Genomic DNA, 22,920 nt, shown 5'->3' on the forward strand with positions numbered 1-22,920 from the left:
GGGTTCCTAGAGTGTCTGATAATTTTCCATGGGATTCTCCATCAAGGAGATCAAATTCTAGTTAAACCTGAACTGGTCTCGGCAAGAATACAAGATGGAGGAACCTTTGCACTTCTTCCCTATCACACTGGTCCTCTCTCCCCCTTTCTTCTTATATCAGAGAAACCTCTAGAAATGAAAAGACCTACCTGCATTCACTTAGTAGCTGACGTGGGACTGAGGTTTCTTGATAGAAACCTTTCTTTACACGAAGCCAGACCACGGGATAATTTTACAGAAATGTGCTTCAGTACTGAGGTCAGCTGTATTCAAGTAGAATTCTACTAAAGACAATATTTAGAGCCAAAACTTATATATAGCTTCTTACAAAAAAGCTTTTAAGTGTGAATTCTAGCCAGACAGTGGTTGCACACGCCTTTAATCCCAGCATTCTCGAGGCAGAGACAGGTAAATTTCTTGAGTTGGAGGCCAGCCTGGTCTACAGAGTGTGTTCCAAAACAGCCAGGGCTACACAGAGAAACCCTGTTTTGAAAAAAGAAGGGGGGGGGGGAGTAAATTCTTCTAGGGGATTGGAGAAAAGGGCTAAAATAAAACCCTTGTCACATAAACTGAGTTTTACTCTACAGAACACACTTGAAAAACTGGGTAGGTGTGAGAGCCTACCTGGAACTCCCAAGAGCAAGATGGCTAGGCAGAGTAGCAGGCAACAGATGAGTTCTGGGTTGTCAAGAGACTGTGCCTCAATATATAAGGTAGAAAGTGGTCAAGAGTCACCTGAGGTCAACCTTGAGCCTTTACATGCATGTCCATGTGTGCCTGCACACATGGGAACACAAATTGCACAGCACAAACATTCAAATAAAATAATTTAAATCAGCCCAGTGACAAGGAGTTAATTAGAAATTGCCCTTTAGCTATTCTTCCAAACTAAAAACTCCGGCAACTCAATGCCTCTTGACAGTAAGCCTTTGTGTTTACAGCAGTAAATGTACTCTATCCGCGGCTATCTTTGGGTCCTGAGCTAATTTTCTATCACAGGTGTGAGATTTACTTTAATTATCAAGATGAACAGCTGAAGGGGTCAGCCTAGTACCCATCTGGTCCTAATCCAGGCAAAAGGCTTCTGTATGCCCCATGTTAATATTTCCAATTGTCAGTGGCCCTGACTTTTCCTGATGCTGGATTTTAGTCTCAACTACCAATTGTTGAGCTGAAAGTCTACTAAAAGACTCCCCGACCCCCAGATACCCACACAGATCCTCAGGATATCAGGATTGCATGGCATCCCAATAAAGGCATTATCAGTTGATCTCCAGGTCAGAGAGACCCCGGTGTCTTTCACATACTTCATTACATTTTCATGGTCTGGGTGGGGGAGGAGTGGCCTTTAAACTAGTTTCAAGAGGCTTCTGACAGAAAATGAAAGTATGACTGAGAGGAATAAACTTTTCCCTCACGAATCCCTGACTGTGTGTGTGTTTGCCTGTGTACATGTGTGCAGGGTATGTGTGAGGGAGTATTTCCCTATATACCAAGTAATACCTAAAAAGACATTACTTAGGAATCATTTCCAACACTACCTACTTGGAGGTATTGTCTGATTCCACAGGTTCAAAACTGAGTCCCACTTCAGATGCAAATTGCAGACAGTAGTCAGCTGACTGAAAATTGAAGCTCTCACTTTAATTTCATTAATTCATAAAGCAGGGCCCAAGGAAACATGTTTACCAGCTTGTTACTTATAAAAGGACACAGGTAAACAGCCCGATGGTCAAAGCATGTGCTAAGGACAGAACTTCAGACCTACTTTGGGCACTCCATCTTCCAGGAATCTTCATGCAGTCAGCTATCAGGGAGTTCTTAACTGCTCTTGGAGCCGTTGTGTGTATGATTTGGCTTTCTGAATAGCATCTCTTTATGGAGCCTGGAATTTGAAACCCTTTCACCTCAGCCTTCCAAGTGGTGGGATGATAGATGTGAGTCACTCCATTCTCTTTAGGATTTTGTGGCAGCTTTCTTTCCGACAGGGTTTCTCTGTGTAGCTTTGAGCTTTTCCTGGAACTCACTCTGTAGCACAGGCTGGCCTCGAACTCACAGAGATCCACCTGGCTCTGCCTCCCGAGTGCTGGGATTAAAGGTGTGTGCCACCACCAGGGCAGCTTTCTTATGTGATCAAATTGATGATGACATTACTGGCTATTATTGGTCTCATTAAAGGAAGAATGAACTTTGGCAGCCCTTCATACCAAACAAGGAAATGGTCTTGAGCAGGAATGTGCACATACTAGGTTTTAAAACCCAAAGGCTTTAACGTGTACCCAAAACTACAGTTCAAGTGGTGTGTGACTATAAATCCTAGTATTCAGAAAATACTGCAACTTTGAGGCAACTTTGGTATCCATGCCAGCTAAGGCGACATTGTGTTATTCTGCCCCCTAAAATAAATAAAACATTGACTTACACTGAATGAAAAAATAAATTTATCCAAACATTCCAAAAAGAGATTTTAACCTCACAGGAGTTTTTAATAATGAAAAAAAAAAAAAAAAACACTTTGTACTATGAAATCAACATAATCTAGATAAATTAGGTGAGGATACTATACTACTTACAAATGTACTAGATCAAATATGACCAAGTCAGAGTCAGCGGCATCTGAAATAGATACTGCTGTATTAGCAAATTGGGCTCATTCTAGGATTTCATGTGTGGCTGTTTCCAGTGTCTTAGAGATTCCACCTAGTCAGGATCCTAGCAGAGTAAGTAACATCATGCAGGGGTTTTGACAAATAGATTTCCAAGTTATCTAGGTACTTACCTCTACTCTTGTATATAAACATATGTAATTTTTTTCTTCTACTTTGGGTTTTTCCTCACCAACTCACTCAGTTGCACTGGGAAGATAGGTGATACCTACACAATTTTGTCAGATTTGAGCCTGGAAGTCAGTTTTGATCAGGCCAGTGTACTTTATTAATTTGCCTATTTTCTCAAACGTCAGATCTGAATTGAAATACTATTCCTCTAATGAGGAAAGCACACATGCTGCTACCACTTACATTTTAACATTAGCACGTTAGCTTCTTGGGTTGAAAACTTCATTGCTTCTCTCCTCCAGGCACCTTTCCTAGCCCCAGTGTCCAGTGACAGTGGGCATTTTATGCATGGATGAAAGAAGATACTGAATACAGCCATGAATTTTCCCCATTATTCCAAGTGAAGTGGACAAAATACCTTCCCCAGGATAAAAAGTACTTACTAGCAAGCTAACTATAAATAATTTTCTCCAGATCTTGAACATAGTAGAGCCAATATTATTTTAACACAAAATTCCAAAACGAATGAATACGTAAAACCAAAGTTACAAATTTCAATCTATTTTAAACTTTAATTTGTGCATTTGTGGTAACTTAGGACTGCAAAACACCCTTTTCTTAGAATGACGTAAAGGCACAATTCATTTGGGTGCATAGGGTACCATTCTAAAGTATCCGGTTTCCTTACAAAGTGCTTGAGCAGTCACATACACATACAGTAAAAGCAAAATCTATTTACACTTTTAAAATTTAAAATCTGGCTAATATATATATATATATAAATTTAAACTACAGAAAAATTAGTGCTTTTTTCAGCATAATTGTGTGACTATGCCTTGACCTCTAAATTTTTTAGTGATTGACATCAATTAAAAAAATTTCTGTACACTGTGTATATTAAATCTGTGTCAGTTTTTAATGCAAAAAGCCCATTTGAAACATTGCTTTCTGTGCATATTTCAGAACCAACAAAGGTATGTAGACTGTACCTCAAAAGTAGTTAGTGTTTTATTTTAATATTGTGTTAACACTGTTTAAAGTTAGACAATTAGGCTATTTTTTTCAATTGTTCTTTTCCAAGGTAATTAACAAGGTAAAGCAACTTAAAACAACATATTGTTCCTCTTTTTATAAAATTTTCTTCCAAGGGATCTTGAGAGAAAAATCATAATGAATTTGGAAGGTAATATAAAGTATCTCTGAACAATTTTAATTTTTCTCAGAGTACAATAAAAACATGCCAACGTATCTTAGCAAGGGTACTTTAAGCTCAACTCTTAATGTTTCAGTGTGCTTTTATGTTTCTCATTAGACTCAAATTTGGACAATTTTCAGAGATGAGCTCACTGTGATTGCGTGGTTAATTCAAGTGTGGTTAGTTACCAAACTTGCTATTCCTGAGGTATAATGGCCCTAACGTGCTAAGCACAAGATCATCAATGATACTGAATTGAGGAAAAACAATGAAATAACAGGCTAAGAGAAAAAAAATAAAAAACAAAAACCTGAAAAAATTCCAGCCAAGTGAAGGTCATGATTGTAAAAAGGCATACCATAAGAAAGATAAAAAGCCACAAACGGATCCTCTGAAGATATGTAGAGTATTTGATCAAATTATTTGTGAGACTTTTGAGGTACAGCTTTAGTGTTATAATAACTTTATAAAATATAGACTGTTTTATCAAAAATATTTATACATTCTGTTACAATATATTGCTTTTGCCCTCAATAACTGCCAATATAAAATCTGGATCCAGTGGCCTAAAATGTACAAATGCACTTAATGTAAATGCTGGAGTTTGAGGTGTCTGCTTGGCCACTGTACAAAAGTGATGAAGTGGTGAAATTAAATAATATGCCTACAACACAGAATACATTACAACTTGTACATATACATGTTCACAGCATGTATACCATGATAATCTCTATGGTTTAACAAAGATAGAGTTCCCTTCTACAGCAGACACAAGAACAAGATGACTAGGTTGATAAAAGTGTAGAATGCATATCGATAAAGGGTTAATCAGGCTCACTGACTTTGGAAGACCCGACTGAACATCCTCCAGGGTATCTCGACTTTAGGAATGCATACAGTTAGCACAGTATCTTGGTTCCAGCTGTTCAGAAGGCCTCACTCTTAATGGTAAGTAAATGCCGATGTTCCTACTGTTTGCAGCGTTGTTTACTAAAGAAAAGCTCATTTGGCAGGTAGCTCTGCTGGAAAGCTATGAGGCTCTGCTGCATGGCTGGGGAAGTTAAGGCAATAAAGAGTGTTCTCCTGATAAATATAGAAAATTTATAAAACTAGACATTAATACATTCTCATTTTTTTCTTTAAATCAAGCCACCAAAGGTGTACAAATTGCCACATTATTTCATATTATAGTGATATCTTAAAAAACAAATTGTCTCTTTCAGACAGAATCACACTTTAAGTGAACAGTAATAGCTTCCAAAGCCCTATTTTTTCTTTTGTAGCACAGTTAAATGATTAATCTTCCTTTTATTTAAGGCAGGCCTAGGGCAAAGATGGGGACTATTAAAGAGTGGTTCTTTTTCTTTTTAAAAACAGAATATTGATGTAAAAGTATTTATTTGCAATGGATTTCCATGGCCAATGTTCATTCAACCTAAACTCCATGAAACAGCTTCCAGTGTTCAGATTTACGTTGAAAACATTGAGAAGGTATTAAAACAGTACTTAGCCACATCTTCATGTGCTTTAAAAACAACCTGGGAAGCTCCTGGTGGCACAGAAGGCAAATAAAGGGCGCTGTTCTCAAGAGGTCTTCTTGTCAGTCAGTTGCTTGGTTTCACAGTGTCCAGTAACTTAACACCAATCAGCAATGTAGTCAAAATCGCGGAACATTTCTTGTTCCTCTTCCGAAAGTATCCTTGGTTCTCGAGGTGGAGTCAGAATAGGTGCTTCTGAGGTAAATTCATCGTCAAAATTACTAACATCTTCCCGTCCTCGGATGGTAGGTACAAATGGTGGCTTTACTTTTTTGTCCATCAGAGCACTCCAGTCAGTTAGCTGGGTCACAAAATAGAAAACAACCAGCTTAGTTTCCTGCTGCAATCATTCAAGATTCATAAAGAACTTTGACCTTTTGCACTTACCCGGAAAAATGGGTGCTTCTTTACATCCTCTGCATCTTTCTCGCCAGCTCCCAGGCGCCTCTCAGGGTTTCTTCTCAACAGCTAGCATACAAAGCAGGAAGTTAAGATAGAACCAGTAGAGAACCAGTAGAACGGGTTTCACTGACAGTGACTCTCAACTTTCAGACTTAGATTTTTTTTTTTTTAAAGATTTGTCTAGAGCATTCGCCATCTATGAATTAAAAACAACTTCTAAAATTCAAATGGGAAATTTTCTTCAATATAAAAGTTTAAGCTTAAAATTTTTTTTTTAAAAAAAGAAGAATTCTTGATCCTAATTTCTTACCCTTCTCATTATGGAAATAGCTTCTGTAGATAAGAACCTTGGATACCTTACTTCGTCATTTACAATACTGTCAAAAACCTCTTCTTCATCATCACCAGGAAAAGGAGACTAGAAGAAATATTTTCTTGTAAGACAAAAGTCCAAGATAATAATAATAATTAAAAAAAACCCATATATTCAAAGTACAACCAAAATTCAGGCAATGAAAACGAAATGAAACAAAAACAGGACCTGGAGATGTAGCTCAGTTAGAGTGCCTGCCTAACATGTATAAAGCCCTGGGTTCAATCTCCAGCACTACACAAAACCAGGAATGGTGGTACAAGCCTGTCTTCTCACCTAGCACTTGAAAGATAAAGGCAGGAGGATTAGCAGTTCAAGGCCAGCCCCTACTACATAGTGAATATAAGTAGCTTGTGCTATTTCTGAGCTACATGAAACCATATTTCAAACAAACAAACTATATGAAGTTCTGATTGACAGCTGGGCATGCTGGCTTATACCTATCATCCAAGCATTTGGTAGACTTCAGTACTAAGACCACAGTTGATTCCAGGTCAGCATGGGCTACAAAAAAATGGAGAGGATGTCCCAATGGGATCAAAACAACAACAAAAACCTCAAACAAACTAACAGAGTTTAGCCAAACTACACTTTCAACAATTAAAAAAATAAAAATAAAAAATAAAAAAAAACCATTATCACTGAAGCTTCAATAATACTATAAAATTATAATGCAGACCAATAGGTTTTAAGTTTAATTCCTTTCCTAATTACCTTCCTGTGGAGGCACTAAAGATAAATGGAATTGAAAGGCAACTATAATGGAATAGTAAAGCCTTCTGGGTGTGTTTAAAACTCAACCATTTAGAAACTTTTAAAACTAGGAAACAGGAACTTCCTCACTTGTTAAACCAGTGGCTTGAACAGAAGACGACAAAATCAATAGCCTATTAATTCTGCAAGATTTATAAAACTAATTTTTGCATGTTATTTCTAACATAGTATTTTTTGGGGGGAGTGGGGGTAGGGTTTGAAACAAGTTCTCATTATGTAGCTCTGGCTGTCCTGGAACTTACTATGTATACCAGACTGGCCTCAAACTCAGAGATCTGTCTGCCTCTGCTTCCTGAATGATGGAATTAAAGGCATGCACCACTATTCCCGGTAGAAATGATAAGGAAATATATACTTGTGGATCAGAATTAAATCTTAGCCTTATTTAAATGCTACGTTTAAAAATATGGCAACCAGAAACAGTCTTTTCAAAACTGGAGAGGGGACAGAGTTTAGGTATGCCATAGCCTCCAGCAATGGTATTCCTCACCTTAGAAAGATCATGTATATATCGAGGCTAAAACATTTTATTCCATTCCAAATACCTAAAGCTGCTTTTCTAAACAGAGGTGGAAGATTCAATCTGGATCACATGTCTTAGGAAAATAAATGAGGCCAGATGGATTTGGTATCTGATCCTAAAGGACGAAGTGTAGGTTTTAGATACAGGTTCTGAAAATGAGAACAACAACAACAAAAAATCGCAACCCTACTCACAGGTGCTGTATGACAAGTTATTAACCTCTTTGTGTCTACTAACATATCTGAAAATGGCAGTAATACTCGTTTGGAGTTTATCAAATGTTGATGCAAAATAAAAAGAGCTAATATTTATAAAGCTCACTGCTCTTTTAATGAGCCATTTCTTCCTCTTTTTTCCAGAGAATCTACTCTAATTTAACACACTGAAAGGACTGTTGTCCATTGGACAGGTCTGTTCATTATGGTTAAGTGTCAGTAAACAACACACAGACTAAAATTTAGAACCATCTAACACACAAGAAGGCATCCATTCATTCATCTAGTCACTAAATGATTCGTAACTTGGATATACGAGGAAAGTGGCTGGCAATGGGAAACTCCAGAACAACAAATCATTTCCAACAAGTTTGTATTTCTAGATAAATCTCTCTCAAGAAGGGTTTCAACTGTCTTGACAAAAAATATATTCATTCTGAATACCATTCCCATTATCATTTTTAGCAATTCATAAAACATACATTAGGCCCTTATCATTTTCACTTATTTCATAAGTTTCATAAATTATAAAAATTTCTGTATTAAACTCAAGTTATCCTCAGAAATTTACTTTGTTAATTAAGAAAATGGGTAAAGTGTCAACTGCTTCAATTCTGGTCTTTTTTTTCTAAAACAGGGTTTGTAAAGTATTTTTAATTATGTGTACGTGTGTCTATCTGTGTGGGGATATGTGTACTTGTGTGCAGGTACTTTGTAGAGTACAGAGGTGTCCAATTCCCTAGAGCTGGAGTTACACATGGTTGTGAGCTCTCAGAATAGGGTATTGGGAATTAAACTGGGGTTTCTGCAACAGTAATATGCAATCTCTGAACTTCTGAGCCATCTCTCCAACACTGCTGTTGTTGAAGGTCATATTTATTTCCAATAAATGTACAGCTGGCTTTTCTTTTCCTTCTCCCTGCCCCCCCCCCCTTTTTTTGGTTTTTCAAGACAAGGTTTCTCTGTGTAACAGTCCTGGCTGTCCTGGAACTCACTCTGTAGACCAGGCTGGCCTTGAACTCACAGAGATCTGCCTGTCTCTGCCTCCTGAGTGCTGGGATTAAAGGCATGTACCACCACCACCTGGCCAGCCAGCTTTTCTTTATAGATAGCAGATTTTTTTTTTTCTTTTTGTATTTTAATTCAATTACAAGGTGTTCTGCCATGTAGCCCAGATTGGTCTCAAATTCATGATCTTCCTGCCTCTGGCCCCTAAGTGCTAAGATAACAGGTATGTACCACTACACCTGCCTGTAGGGTACATTTTTTATTAGTCTCCTGCTGTTCTATTCCCTATGAAATAGCAGTTATGTTAAAATCACAAAACATAACCACCTCAAAACTTAACCTATTTGAAGGCACTCATAATACAGTTCATCCACTGTACAAAAGTCTAAATTAGGCTAGTAAAGATACTGTAGAAGCACAGCTAACCATTAGCATAAAACCGACTTTCTACTTATACAGGAGACACATGTAGGTGTCTTTATAAAAATGATGTGCTTTCTTGAGGCTGAAGCAGGAGGATTTTGAGTTTGAGGACAACCTAGGCTACATAGCAAGACTGTCTCAAAACAAAACAAAACAAAACAAAACAAAACAAAACAAAAAAGAAACACCCTCCCCAAATAACTTTTTTTTTCTAAAGTATGTTATAGTTTTAAGAGGCTTGAAGACTTTATATGAAGGCCCAAATCTCTGCTGTTAAAGGTTTCACATTAAAATTCTCTATGAGAAAAAAAAAAAAAATGATGTGCTTTATCCTTCCAATTATCTTCCCTCTCTTCATGTACCTATTTCCTGCTGCTTACCTCTCCAACGAGCATTTCATATATAAGTACGCCTAGGCCCCACCAATCCACAGCCCTTGTGTACGATGTTTCTGTCAATACTTCTGGGGCGAGAAATTCAGGGGTACCACAAAATGTGCTTGTCCTATCTCCATACCCCATTCCTGGAGATGATAAATTCAAGTATTTATTAGCAAAGAAAAAAACTGGCATGAAAATTAGAAGGTGTGCTTAGGAAAGAAAACTGACATTGCTGTACATGGTATCTAACTCAGACATACCAAGACTTTACAAATCTGTTTCACCCATCAAACTATTGACTCAGCAAATATCTACTAATACTAAGATATCCAAGAACTGTGTTTATATACTATGGAAACAAAGTTAAGTAATAAAATAAAGCTATCAGTGTACAGAGGAGGAAGTACATATGAGTTATAACATTAAGTATAAAGAAAAGAATATCTTATTTAAAATATTGGTTACTATGTCCCACAGTCATCTCTAATTATTCCTAGGGAGAATGGATTATATTCACTTTATGGATGAGAAAATAGACACAATGAAATTAAAACAAGTTTTTCAAAGACATACAGAATGTAAGTGGAAAGTTAAGAGTCAAACCTAACCTAGCAGTGTTTAGTGCTTACATCCATGATCTTTATACTTTCTCACATGACCTTTCATTTAAATTGCCTCAGTTTACTGCTTTATTTAATTCTAAATATATAGAAAATCTTGAGATATTTACATACTTCTTTCTTTCCAATTTAAAATGTTAATAGTTCTAAGAAGCTGGCAAAGTCACTAGGTGCGTGTATTTCATTTGGCACAGTCCCAATCAACAAGCCAGACCTTAGTACCATGTTAAAATACTGGGAGAACATCAACCATACAGAGAAGCTGAGTCTCACGCTGCAGTGTGTGGAAACAACCACTATTTGTATCCACAGAACAAAGTCTTGATATGGGAAATATGAGCAACCCACATATTTTAATGGCATAAATTAAAATAAAAAATGTTTTTCATATACAAATTTGAAAACTACCAAAGTACAAAGGAACAATAATCTATCATAACAGGAATTTTAAAAGTCCAATTACCTTCTTTGCAAAGACCAAAGTCTGCAATTTTCACAAAGCCTTCTGTATCTAGCAACAAATTGTCCAACTTCAAATCTCTGTTCAAGGTGGAGACATGAAAATAAATCAGTAAACCACATAGTATAAAACAGAATTTTTATTTTCAAGAGGAACCCAATTTTGTCTTCTGGGAATTCTTTCTTCCAAGTTATAGCACAGGATGCTCTCATTTTTCTTCCTTTTGTGTAGTAATAGAGCTTTTAAGTAATTTTTTGTTATATAGATGAGAATATATTTACAAAATGAACATTCTCTCTTTAAACGTTTAATTTTAAATATCTTTTATTCAAGTTTAAATTTTTAGTGTAATTTTAGTCACAATTTGAAGTTTGTTTATACACATTATCAAAGAATTTAAGCTAACAGTATAAATAAAGTATACGTTTTAATGTTTAAGAGTACAATTTAAAATAAAGTGAAAGCTAATCGATTACAAATTAAGCTAGTTTAAAATACTTTAAGTAAACAGAACCATGAGGAAATCTTTATCTTAAAAACATTGTTACAAGTTTGAATAAACCACTGTTTATAGATTCCTTATTCTGACTGGCTTTCCCATAATGAGCTTGCTCTCTAGTACCATGCAGTGCAGAACTGTGCAGAGCAGCACTACTCAGTGTGGCCAGGGACCAGATGCTGGCCACAAGCTGTTCTGCAGTTTGACAAGGAGCCAGTGCCAAGATATGAATGGGCTATACCACCAATACACTTTTTAGTTTGGATAATGGCAGGACTTTCTTATTTATTTATATATTTTTTGTGCTGGAGATCAAACCTAGGGCATCACATATTATAACCTCACTACCATCCCATGTTATTCAAGACATCCTAATGAAGGAGCAGCATGGTAGTTTACATTCTGGCATAGCTGTGCTTTTCTTTCTCTGGGGCCAATTAGCTACAGAAATTTTCTGTAGTAGATGGTTAAATGTAATCACTAGATGAATATTACTGGTGAACTGTGTCACCACAACTCATACTTTCACTATTTTAATTAGGAAATGAGCAGAGGGCCAAGAACCAAGAAGTACATCACACAACTATCATGCTAGTGATCTATCTTTCCAACTTGGGGCAGAACTCACTTATCACATGTAGGAGAAAACAAAAAAGTTGGTTAAGCACAAAATATCCTTGTTAATTATCCTGAATTCTAATTCAGGTGGAAGTAAGTTATTAGAAACAAGAAAAATGTACTTACCTATAAACAATTTTGTGCTCATGTAAATATTGCAACCCGAGAACTACACATGCTGCATAAAATCTGATGGAAAAATTAAATCAAATGTTTAATAAACTTCACTGCTCTTGAACCCTTTTATAGTTCAATGCATAACTTTGTAGTTAGTTAAGTCCTCAAATATTTATTTATTCCTACTAAGTACAATATATTGTGCTATTTGAGATGAATTTAAAAAATGAGAGAATATGGTTATGCATTCATTTGGCCTGGTACTCACTGAGGGTCTTCAGAGAGGACTTTTGGTTTGGTTCTGTAGGAGGAATTACAATGTGCTTTAAGGATGGAAGGACAGAGTGGCAAACCAGAAGTTTTATAAGCAAATACAGGCCATTCCCTTAAAGAGAATAGAGGCATGAAAGCTGCCAGTTTGACAACTAGTAAGGAATTTGTTGTGTGTTGTGGGTATTTGTACACTGTGTGATGGTGTATTTGGTGTGATTGGTGTAATAAAACCTGAACAGCCAATAGCTAAGCAGGAGGTATAGGTGGGATTTCTGGGGAGAGAGAAGAAGAAGAGATAAATCTAGGTATGCAGGAGATGTGGGCAGACACAGAGGAAACAGGAAGTACAAGATGGAAGAGAGGTAATGCCTCATGATCAAATGTAGATTAGTATAAATGGGTTAATTTAAGTTATAAGAACTAGTTAGGAATAAGCCTAAACTATAAGCTGTGCTTTTATAATTAATAAGAAGTCTTGGTGTCACTATTTGGTAGCTGGCTGGGAGGACAGAAAAAGACTCATTACATTTGGTGCCCAGTGAACAGCATGTAAATCTACATAGGGCCTGAGAAAGCTTTAAAAAAAAAAGTTCTGAGCAGCTCAGCATTTGCAGCTTACACAGATGTGGCTCTTTTTTTTTTTTTTTTTTTTTTTTTTTTAAAGATTTATTTATTACATATACAGCATATATGACTGAAGGCCAGAAGAGGGCACCAGATCTCATTACAGATGGTTGTGAGCCACCATGTGGTTGCTGGGAATTGAACTCAGGACCTCTGGAAGAGCAGTCAGTGCTCTTAACCTCTGAGCCATCTCTCCAGCCCACAGATGTGGCTCTTTTAAGAGGCCCTGCTACCAAACACTTGAATGGGGTTTATGAAGAGCAGGCTGCACACTACTCAATGGTGGGAGCCTAGGTAGAAGTGCCTACCTACCAGACAGACTGGCTCCAGGCCCAGGCCACAGGCATGAGGCTCCACTCTCACAGACCTGAAGTGGGTGGAGCCAGCTGCCAGGCCATGTGCTAAATGGAGCCATGCGGCAGAGGGCTAATATGCTGCTTAACAGTTTAAGGCCTGGCTCACACAGTCAGAGAAGGCTACAGGTGAGCAGTAAAGCGGTCAAGACCAAGAAACCATTTAAACAGATACAGTAAAAAATGGGTATAGAGTCATGGGGGGGGGGGGGTGTAAAAATAATAAAGTCTTAAAAAAAATAAAGTAATATATTTAAAAAAAAGCCACGTAAGGTTTGGGAAATACACAGGGCACCTGAATCCTGTATGGTGCTTCGTTAACTTTAAATTTTTTAAATGCTAGTGTACAAAAAACAATAGCTGCTGAGAGACATTGGATTATGAAAACTACCAAATTAAACTAGCCTATACATTTTAAAACTGTCTTTACTTCAGAATAAATGTCAAAAAATATACTGTGTTGGGAGAGGTTATGCCTTTGTTTCCACAAGAAACAAAAAGTTATGATTCTCTTCAAAATTAATAAAGATCAGATTTGATTAGGGGAGACCTCCTGAGGATCTTGGCTACAGACATGAGGAAAAAAGACAAAAAAGACAGGGGATGTGCATGCTGATCCCTCTACATGAAAATACCTCAGAGATTGATTGAGACATGATAAATCTTGTTGGCTACAGAGTCCTCATGACTTATTATTACATGACATCCTTTCATATGGCATGAATAGAGATTTACATTAGTTTGGTTATACAGTCCAAACCGACTTATAAAGTTGACAGATGTCTTTTACCTGCTCCAACATAAAACAAAAAAGTCATCTTTAGCTGACTTGTATACACTGCACATCTCATACTTACGTTAACACAGATATATATGTTACTTTTAAAAAGTGTATGTGTTTAAAAAAAAAAAAAACAGACACCTATATATATGACAAGTAGCCCAGGTGATTCAGCCTCTCAGAATGCCTGTTGCAGTTTCCTCAAAATTCTACATCCAAAACAACTTCAAAGTTGCTAGCTGAGGTGGTCCAGCTACTTATTCAGCCAAGACTTCAGATAAGCTATACTCTTTCCCATCACACAAAAACTACACAGAAGATAATACAATTAGCTCTTCCAGGACTCGATCATTATTATCCCAATATTCTAGGGTCCCCTAAAGATGTTGTCACTGCCAAACAACAAAACACAGTCTAAAAAATATAACACCCACATACCCAAGAATTGGGGTGGGTGTTTTTTGTCATTTTGTGGATTCTCTCTTTCTGAAGGGAAATGGGGGAATATAGTATAGAAATGATAGGGTAAAAGAGTGGATTGTTGAGTCTACTTTTGAACAACCACTAGTCTCAAATATTTTACATTGGTATGGAATTTTGTATATCAATACAAATGTAAGGTTATTTTTGTTATACTGTATATATGTTTCGACTCTTGTTTAAGGTATTATACCTATGCAGCTCATTGAAAAATATAAAGTTCTAGTCCTTGAAAGCTATTTAGGATAATAAAATACAGGTTAGTAGTTAGTCATCTATGACAATCAAACTTATAGTCATGTTAAGTATGTTTTCAAGGTCAAACAGAGGTAAATTTTAAATAGATCGTCTTCAAACACTTCAAAGACCTACAAAATATAACATTTAAAATGTTTTTAATAACATAAGGCTTTTCATAACAGTGAGACACATCTGTTCCTGGTAGCACCAATTTACTTCAAAACGGGATGATGGGCATTGGAAAACCTCCATATGGAGTTTGTTTTCAATGTGGCAAAGCTACCTATTTGGGCAAGAAACTGCCCTTCCTCGACTGCTGAGAGTATGCTGTCCAAATTGGACAAGCAGGACACACAGAAAGGTGACTGCTGAAGTTTCCTAAGGTAAGGTCAGACAGTCTTTCAAAATTCCTGCTTAAGAGAAGAGTCTATCAGGTATTCTAGGCCTGTAGACTGAATATGGATGCTCCAATGTTGCAGAGGAAACGTGGGTGATTATCCAGATAGCCAGCTGTCTCTGTCGTTTTTATAGTTTTGGAAGTTGTTTGCTTTGCACTTGTTTACTCAGGTAATATTATATCCTTCTGTGGTCTCTGATGGGTTGAAGGCGAGATAGTTACAGTTATAGTTTTCCTTGTTACCAAATTCAGAAAAACTCATAAAAAAGGTATCAAGTGTATAAGGGTGAGAAACATAAAACCTTAAATTGTACATCTAAAAAAATGTTTTGAGGTCTAAAAAGAGAGGTTAAAGATGGTAATACAAGCCGGGCGGTGGTGGCGCACGCCTTTAATCCCAGCACTCGAGAGGCAGAGGCAGGCAGATCTCTCTGAGTTCAAGGCCAGCCTGGTCTCCAAAGCGAGTTCCAGGAAAGGCGCAAAGCTAAACAGAGAAACCCTGTCTTGAAAAACCAAAAAAAAAAAAAAAAAAAAAAAAAAATGGTAATACAAGTTATAATAGAAAACGGTTTAGGTATAAAACTTTAAATTCATCAAGATAAGGTAGATATTAGACTATTTTCTCTGAATATGCCAAATACAAATGGACTGGACATTGTGAATGTAATTCTTACATGATAATTTTTTTACTGTATGTAGTTTTACTACGTAAGAGTTAAAATCTTTCCACTTTATTTAGACAAAAAGTGGGAAATGTTGTGGGATATTTGTACACTGTGTGAAGGTGCATTTGCTGTGATTGGTATAATAAAAAGCTGGATGGCCAATAGCTAGGCAGGATTTCCAGGGAGAGAAAGGAAGAGTAAGAGAGGAATCTAGGTATGCAGGAGGTGCGGGGGAGACATGCAGAGGAAACAGGAGGTACAAGATGGAAGAGAGGGAAGGCCATGTGATAGAACATAGATTAATATAAATGGGTTAAATAAATGGATTTCATAAGAAATCTTGGTGTCATTATTTGAGAGCTGGCTGGCAGGACAGAAAAATACCTATTACAGTTGTGGATAAAAGCACAGGATGGGAGTCTATGGGGAGCATAGCGGGATATGAAGCTGAAAGGACCTGAGAAGAATCATGAATGTCATATAACAGATATTATAACTTGCTCTTATAATGATAGGGGATCAGGTCATTTTAATGGGGGAGAACACTTATATTAGGGACATTGTAAGTACTGGAATAGAAGTATGTAGTGAAGAGAGAAAACAAACAAATAAGGCTTTTACAATGGAACAGAAGAAAGATTATGAGGAATTCCAGTACAGTGCTAGCAAAGAAAATTAACAGTTATTCAAGGTGAGGGAATAGTAAAGAATAGAAATAAATAGGTAACAAAGAAATAAAGTATTGTTGAGAAAATGTCTGGTTTTAGATGTGTGGATTTAGGATTGTTTGTTGGGCAGGAAACAGAGCCTAGCATGGATACATGGCTTTGGGTTCCAGAAAAAACTGAGCCTAGCTGGAATATCAACTCTTAAGGCATAGCAAAATCCTGACTCATAATAGGTTTGCTGAGTGAGGGTGAGAATAAATAAATGAATGAATTTACAAATGCAAATCTAGAGATATCTAGGAAAACTAGGTTCTTAATTATCTAAAATAATTATCTTTTATAATATTTTATAATAATTTTTAAATATTAAAAAATTATCTTCTCTATAAAATATGCATTATTACCTACTCCTTTACCAAAGTATAATATTCTACTCAGCAATTTATTCCTATCACTCCAACTCAACTGCCATCCACAGAGATAATTATATTTTTTATGTGAAGTTAATACATTAATACTACATACATATAGGTATTATACTCAGGTTTAAAGTTTACTCATTTTTATAAAAATGGGGTTTGTAATTTAGAAGAATTTTTAAATGCAACTACTTACAAGTTAGTTTAATCTTATGAACAGGTTAAAGCATTTGTGTGCAGCTTGTTAAACTTGATACACTAATCAAGATAGTTTTGTCAAGCTTTTTTTTTTTTACAGCAAACATTGTAGCTGCAAAACAGTATTGTAACAATTAAAAAAGTTCCTCCTTTTCTTTTTTTTTTTTTTTTTAAAAACAGATTTACTGATTAAATTTAACTTACAAAACAAATGGGAAAACACAGACTAAGTCTGGTAGAGTCAGGTATTTTGTTACTTGCATTTCTTCAAGTCTCTATTTTACAAAAGCAGAAAATGAAGCTCAGACAGAGGAACTCCTTTGTTTAGAGCCGCACACTGGAAAACAGCACAGCTACAAACATTCAACTGCTTTCATTGCAGTCTCAGGTGGTACAGATCCCCACTGCCGTATGTGCCAGGCTCTGTTCCAGCTGTCACATTACTCAACAGGATAGAGGAACTGCTCCTCTGTTAATAAGGGAGTAAATGAGTAACAATTTTTAAGTTTTTTTAAAATCAAAACCAAACAAAACAAGAAATAATTCCCATGTATAGTAAATATCTGCTTAACATATTTTTATGCTTTATGTTTGTTTGAATCCAAGTACTACCTATGTAGTTCAGGTTGACCTAAATTCAGGATCCTCCTGGTACCATCTCCTGTCTACTTTGCACTACCACCTTAAAAATGTTAAAACACCTACAGGCGTCCTTCTCTATCTTCTGCCTTCTATGGGCACTGCATGCTTGTAGTACACAGACATACATGCAGACACTCACTCACACATAAAATAGAAATAAGGAAAATTTTTTAAGTTTTAAACATTCAGAAAATGAATTATTAGTGGCTTTCTACTACTTGGCCTGCTTTTAAAATACTTTACTATACATCAGAATTAATTCTTGTTTTCCTATCTGAAAACTGAAAGCTGTTGACACTATCACGGTCTATGTAAACACACCTCTACCAGTTACACAGAAAATCAAAGGTGTGAAAGTGAAATTACTACATGAATGTCAGCTGATGTTTCATCAGAAAATAGACTTCAGATAGTTCAAAAGTAAAATCAATAAAAGTACTTATTGGATTTTTTAGTCTAATGATTTGGGAAAATTCTGAAGAGAGTCAAGTGGATTTGCTAACTGTATGGATGTTACAGGTGAGGGAAAAAGAGGACCAAGAATGACACTCTGCATTGTAGCTTGAACACCACAAAAGGTAATATTGCTATTTATTAAGACGAGGAAGACTGGGAAAGTAGCAGGCCTGGGAAATGTAGAAAAACAGGCAGGAAAACAACTTGAGATGCTCAGTGAGATTTTTATGGGCCTTACAAATGGAAAAGCTGGTCCTGAGCGGGAGATTATTAATAGCTGGGCCATTAGGGAAGAGACTGGGACTAGAGATATAAACGTGGTGAGTCTCGTATGATACAGCTAATAGGAATACTTTCCACTATGTAAAAGTTGTGAAATTAGAACAATAAATAATATACTGTATATGGCCTATAATCTAAAATGCTTACTAATCTTAATGTTTATGTAGTTGATTAAGCTAACTTTTAATACACAATTTCGATGAACTACAAAAATGGTTTATCCTGAAGTCTCTTTTCCATCTTTCCCTAGAGGCAATAAGAATATAAGCTGAACATCCCTAATCCCCAAATCTGAAATATGAAAGGCTCTAATACAACATTCAGAAAGTTTCAGAGCTGGGTTTAGTAGTACAAACCTATATTCCTAAAACTTGGGAAAATGATGGAGAATGGTTCTGGCTTTTAAGGCCAGCCTAGGATACATACAACATTTAAGGTTAGCTTGGGTAACATGGGGAGACCTTATCTAGGAAAAAAGAAAAAAAAAAAGTATAGAACTTGGAGAATTTTGTGATTAAGGATTTGGAATATTTGGCAAAATTTCAAAATCTGAAGCATTTTGTGTAATGGACAATCAACCTATACCAGCTTTTTTTTTTCCCCTAAACATTCTTGAGAAATATGATAAATACACTTACCCTATAAAATACAAATATAAATATTTTAAACAAATAAGATACTAACATACCTATACTTTAAATACACACACACACACACACACACACACACACACACACACACACACACACACATATTGTACTTGCAGTATAATTTACCTTTAAAGTTAGGATTCTAGGATGTCATTCTGTAGGGGGAAAGCTAACAGCTAAAATAAAAACAATCTAAATGTAACCTAAGTTGAATCAAAATTATCAAGTATGAAATAATGGTAATTCATGAAATTTTCATCATGGACAACAGAGTACATAAAACCACAAAAAGTATTCAGCAAAAAGTAAGAAACTCTATTTCTTACAGGGTCATTAGGGAAGAACCAAGGCGTAAAAGTCACAGAGAGTGAGGCAGATGTCTAAGGCATACTCACACAGCTCTGGGTTCAGAGAAGACATCGGTATGGATGTGCATCATCAGATCCCCACCCGCAGCATACTCCATCACAAAGCAAACATGCTCTTTTGTTTGAAAACATGCAAAAAGGTTCACCAGAAAGGGGTGCCTGACACTATTCACAGTCTCAAAAATTCTTTTTTCACACATCAGACTGTAAGAGAAAAATAATACCAAAATTTGAAATAAAATTCCAAACTTATGAATTTAAAAATCATAAAAATGTATTTTGCAATATTATGAGAAATGTTCTACTTGATATATAATGGCAACTGAAAATATATTAATGAGTAGCAGAACATAAAGATTATACAGTTTGTATGATAATAACAGCTTGGCACAAATGGGGCTAGTAATTATAGTTAATTTACATAGAGAGACCCAATAAGTAAATAAAGTTTGTGAACATGGTAATTCCAAGGACAGCATTTATAATTCATTAGCTTCAGTATTCAAATTTTTATCAAAAAATATAAAGCTGAGAGATACAGATAGGCTGATAAAAATTTAATCTAGAAGACTGACAAGAAAGCAAAGAGAATTCTACACATTTCAAAAGGGAATTCTTTGAAAACAATGTGATCTTCTGTGGTATCATACAAATGTTTGTAGCAATCCCCACAAGAACAAGACAAGTTCTTGAAAGGAATGTGGCAAAACTCCTTGAATGTGGAACATTTATGTTCCCTAAACAGCAAAAACAAAAGAATTCTCCCTTCTCCTGAAAATATTTAGCAAAACTCAGTGAAAGATAATTATATCAAGTATTATTGATATCAAGTATTAATACCTGACAAATTGATGTCAAGTATTAATAATAATAAAAATTATTATTCAAATGAAGCTTGAATTAACTTTTTTTAGTACCTGATCAAAATACGGACCAATAGATAAACCTGATTAAGAAATAGTATATATTTCTAATACTAAGTAAGCTTCATTTCTGTTTCTATTGCAACTTAGAATAAAAAAATTTCTTAAAGCTCTGTTTAATGCTTTTATTTTTAAATTAAGGACAAGCCAGTGAGATATCTGAGTGAGTAATTAGCTACTTGACTTCAATGTCTGCAACACACAAAGTTGGAGGGTAGGAAAGAACACCATGAACTTGTTCTTTGAACTTCATGGGCACCATACATGATTACGATCATCATTATCCTAAAACATTTTTAAATGCTTAGATTTTGATTTTTGTTGTCCCAAATAACACTGTGGCATTCCAAATGTCAAGGTAAATTACTGGTGTTATTATTTTTATTTTTATTTTTTTAAAATGATAAAGTTGCCAGGCATGGTGGCACATGTTTTTAATCACAGCACTCAGGACTCAGAGGCAGCCAGCTCTCTGTGAGCTTGAGGACAGCCTGGTCTATATAGTGAGTTGATCCAGGACAGCTAGGGCTATGCAGAGAGACCTGTCTCAAAAAACCAATCAACAAACCAACTAACCAACTATCCAAACAAAAAACCCCAAACCACCCCTCACAAAAGATGGAATATTTTATATGAGAGTATCCAAATTATATTATGAATGACTTGAAAATTTAAATAAGCCTAGTAGCCATTAAGAATCATATCTGTGCCGGGCGGTGGTGGCGCATGCCTTTAATCCCAGCACTCTGTGAGTTCGAGGCCAGCCTGGGCTACCAAGTGAGTTCCAGGAGAGGCACAAAGCTACACAGAGAAACCCTGTCTCGAAAAACCAAAAAAAAAAAAAAAAAAATCATATCTGTTACAAAAGCATTTTAAATTCTGTGTTTTTGCTCTACTAGGACAAGAGCAAAAACACCAGTTTACATTTAAATACTGGAAAAAAAATGCAGTTTCTGATAACATTTGAGCTCCTTGCAGATTCACATTCTAAATAACTAGATACTGATTTCACACATTCTAATTATTTTGACAGTCTCATGTGACTTACATTGGCCACAAACTCATGATCCACTTGCCTTAGCCTTCAGAGTGCAAGCAGTACAGGTGTGCATTATCAGGCCGAGATCTTTTTTTAAATTTTTACATACTTAGAAAGCCACACTAATACTCCTAAGCTTTACTTTGATGTTTACATAAAGCACAGGCATAAAAATCCATAGCAAAAAATTTAAGTTAATACTTTTGATTTTGTCCTACTTAAATTTATTGAAAAATGTGTTAAAATTTTTTTAAATAAGATTCTAAAAACATCTGCTTTATTAAAACAAACTGCATTTTTTTGAGTTAATGTAGGTGAAATATTTAGATGAGGTAAGACAAAGCTTATCTAAGATATAATTTGGGCTCAAACAAATTATAAACATGAGGGATATTTATGTGTGACTTAGTAATCCATTATGGGTGAATTTATGGTGGATCACGAGTACTCTACTTGATGGATGTCAGATTGGATATGAACTGACCATGTGAGAGGTAGTGTGGTGGTTTGAATGAAAATAGCCCCCAAAGTGGCACTATAAGGAGGTATGGCTTTGTTGGAGAAGGTGTGGCCCTGTTGGAGGAAGTGTGCCACTGTGGAGGTGGGCTTTGAGGTCTCCTATATGCTCAAGTCACACCCAGTCTCAGATCACTTCCTACTGCCTGCATGTCAAGATACAAAATTCTCAGCACCATGTCTGCTTGCCTTCCTCCATGTCCCACCGCAGTGATAATGGACTGAACCTCTGAACTGTAAACCACCCAATTAAATGTTTTCCTTTATAAAAGTTGCCATGGCCATGGTGTCTCTTCACAGCAATAGAAATCCTAAGACAGGTAGAAAAGACATCCTGACAATATTGAAGATAAGATTAGTGAGAGGAAGAAGCTTCTTTAACAATTCAAATTAACACAATGATTTTAGTCTTAAGCATTTTACAGCATCCAAGAAAACTATATAATAATCTTTAAACTGTTTCAATGTTGTCTAAATTGCATACTCCCCTTAAAACTTTTCACAACAATTCAAACTTTAATATTTGTAATTACATTTATGTATTTATTTTATGTGTTGAGTATGTGTGCTGCTACATACAGGTGACAATGAATACATGTAGTGGTCAGAGGACAATCTGTAAGAGCTAGTTGTCAGGTGTGCTAAGTACTTTTATACACTAACTAAGCCATCTTGACAGCCTCTCAAACTTTAAGTTCTGTATCCTTCATTTTCTAGAACAGTATAAATTCAATTTCTCCTCTAAAAAAAGGGGGCCCTAAATCTATCAGTATATAATGATATCCTTCTAATAAACTGCTATTGTCTGTAACATTTATTTGTAGGTAAAATTTATTCAGCTTTCTTTACTAACAATGCTTTTATATTGTTGCCCTAAGTAACCAGTTTTGTTCAGAGTTCAGCAGTTATTAAAAGGTATGAAAGAATAATGTTCACATCAGTTATTAAAATCTATGAAAGAAATAAATGAACATCTTAGCCAGTA

The 22,920-nt window shown here is 35.9% G+C and overlaps 1 protein-coding gene across 5 annotated transcripts in view; it reads right to left on the bottom strand.

The window, feature by feature from the left end:
- Positions 1-3,361: 3,361 nt before the first annotated feature.
- Positions 3,362-22,920, bottom strand: part of Pkn2 (protein kinase N2) — a 146,786-nt gene continuing 127,227 nt past the window's right edge. For all 5 annotated transcript variants that reach the window (XM_059266368.1, XM_059266369.1, XM_059266366.1 and 2 more), the window contains 7 exons: positions 19,485-19,661; positions 11,971-12,033; positions 10,731-10,807; positions 9,648-9,790; positions 6,262-6,369; positions 5,937-6,017; positions 3,362-5,850 (listed from right to left, as the gene is read on the bottom strand). In XM_059266368.1, the coding sequence (XP_059122351.1) occupies positions 5,647-5,850; positions 5,937-6,017; positions 6,262-6,369; positions 9,648-9,790; positions 10,731-10,807; positions 11,971-12,033; positions 19,485-19,661 (853 nt within the window). In that variant the 3' untranslated portion in view covers positions 3,362-5,646. The remainder of the gene's footprint in view (positions 5,851-5,936; positions 6,018-6,261; positions 6,370-9,647; positions 9,791-10,730; positions 10,808-11,970; positions 12,034-19,484; positions 19,662-22,920) is intronic.

Source organism: Peromyscus eremicus, chromosome 6 (assembly GCF_949786415.1).
Source record: "Peromyscus eremicus chromosome 6, PerEre_H2_v1, whole genome shotgun sequence".
NCBI classification, from domain to species: Eukaryota; Metazoa; Chordata; class Mammalia; order Rodentia; family Cricetidae; genus Peromyscus; species Peromyscus eremicus.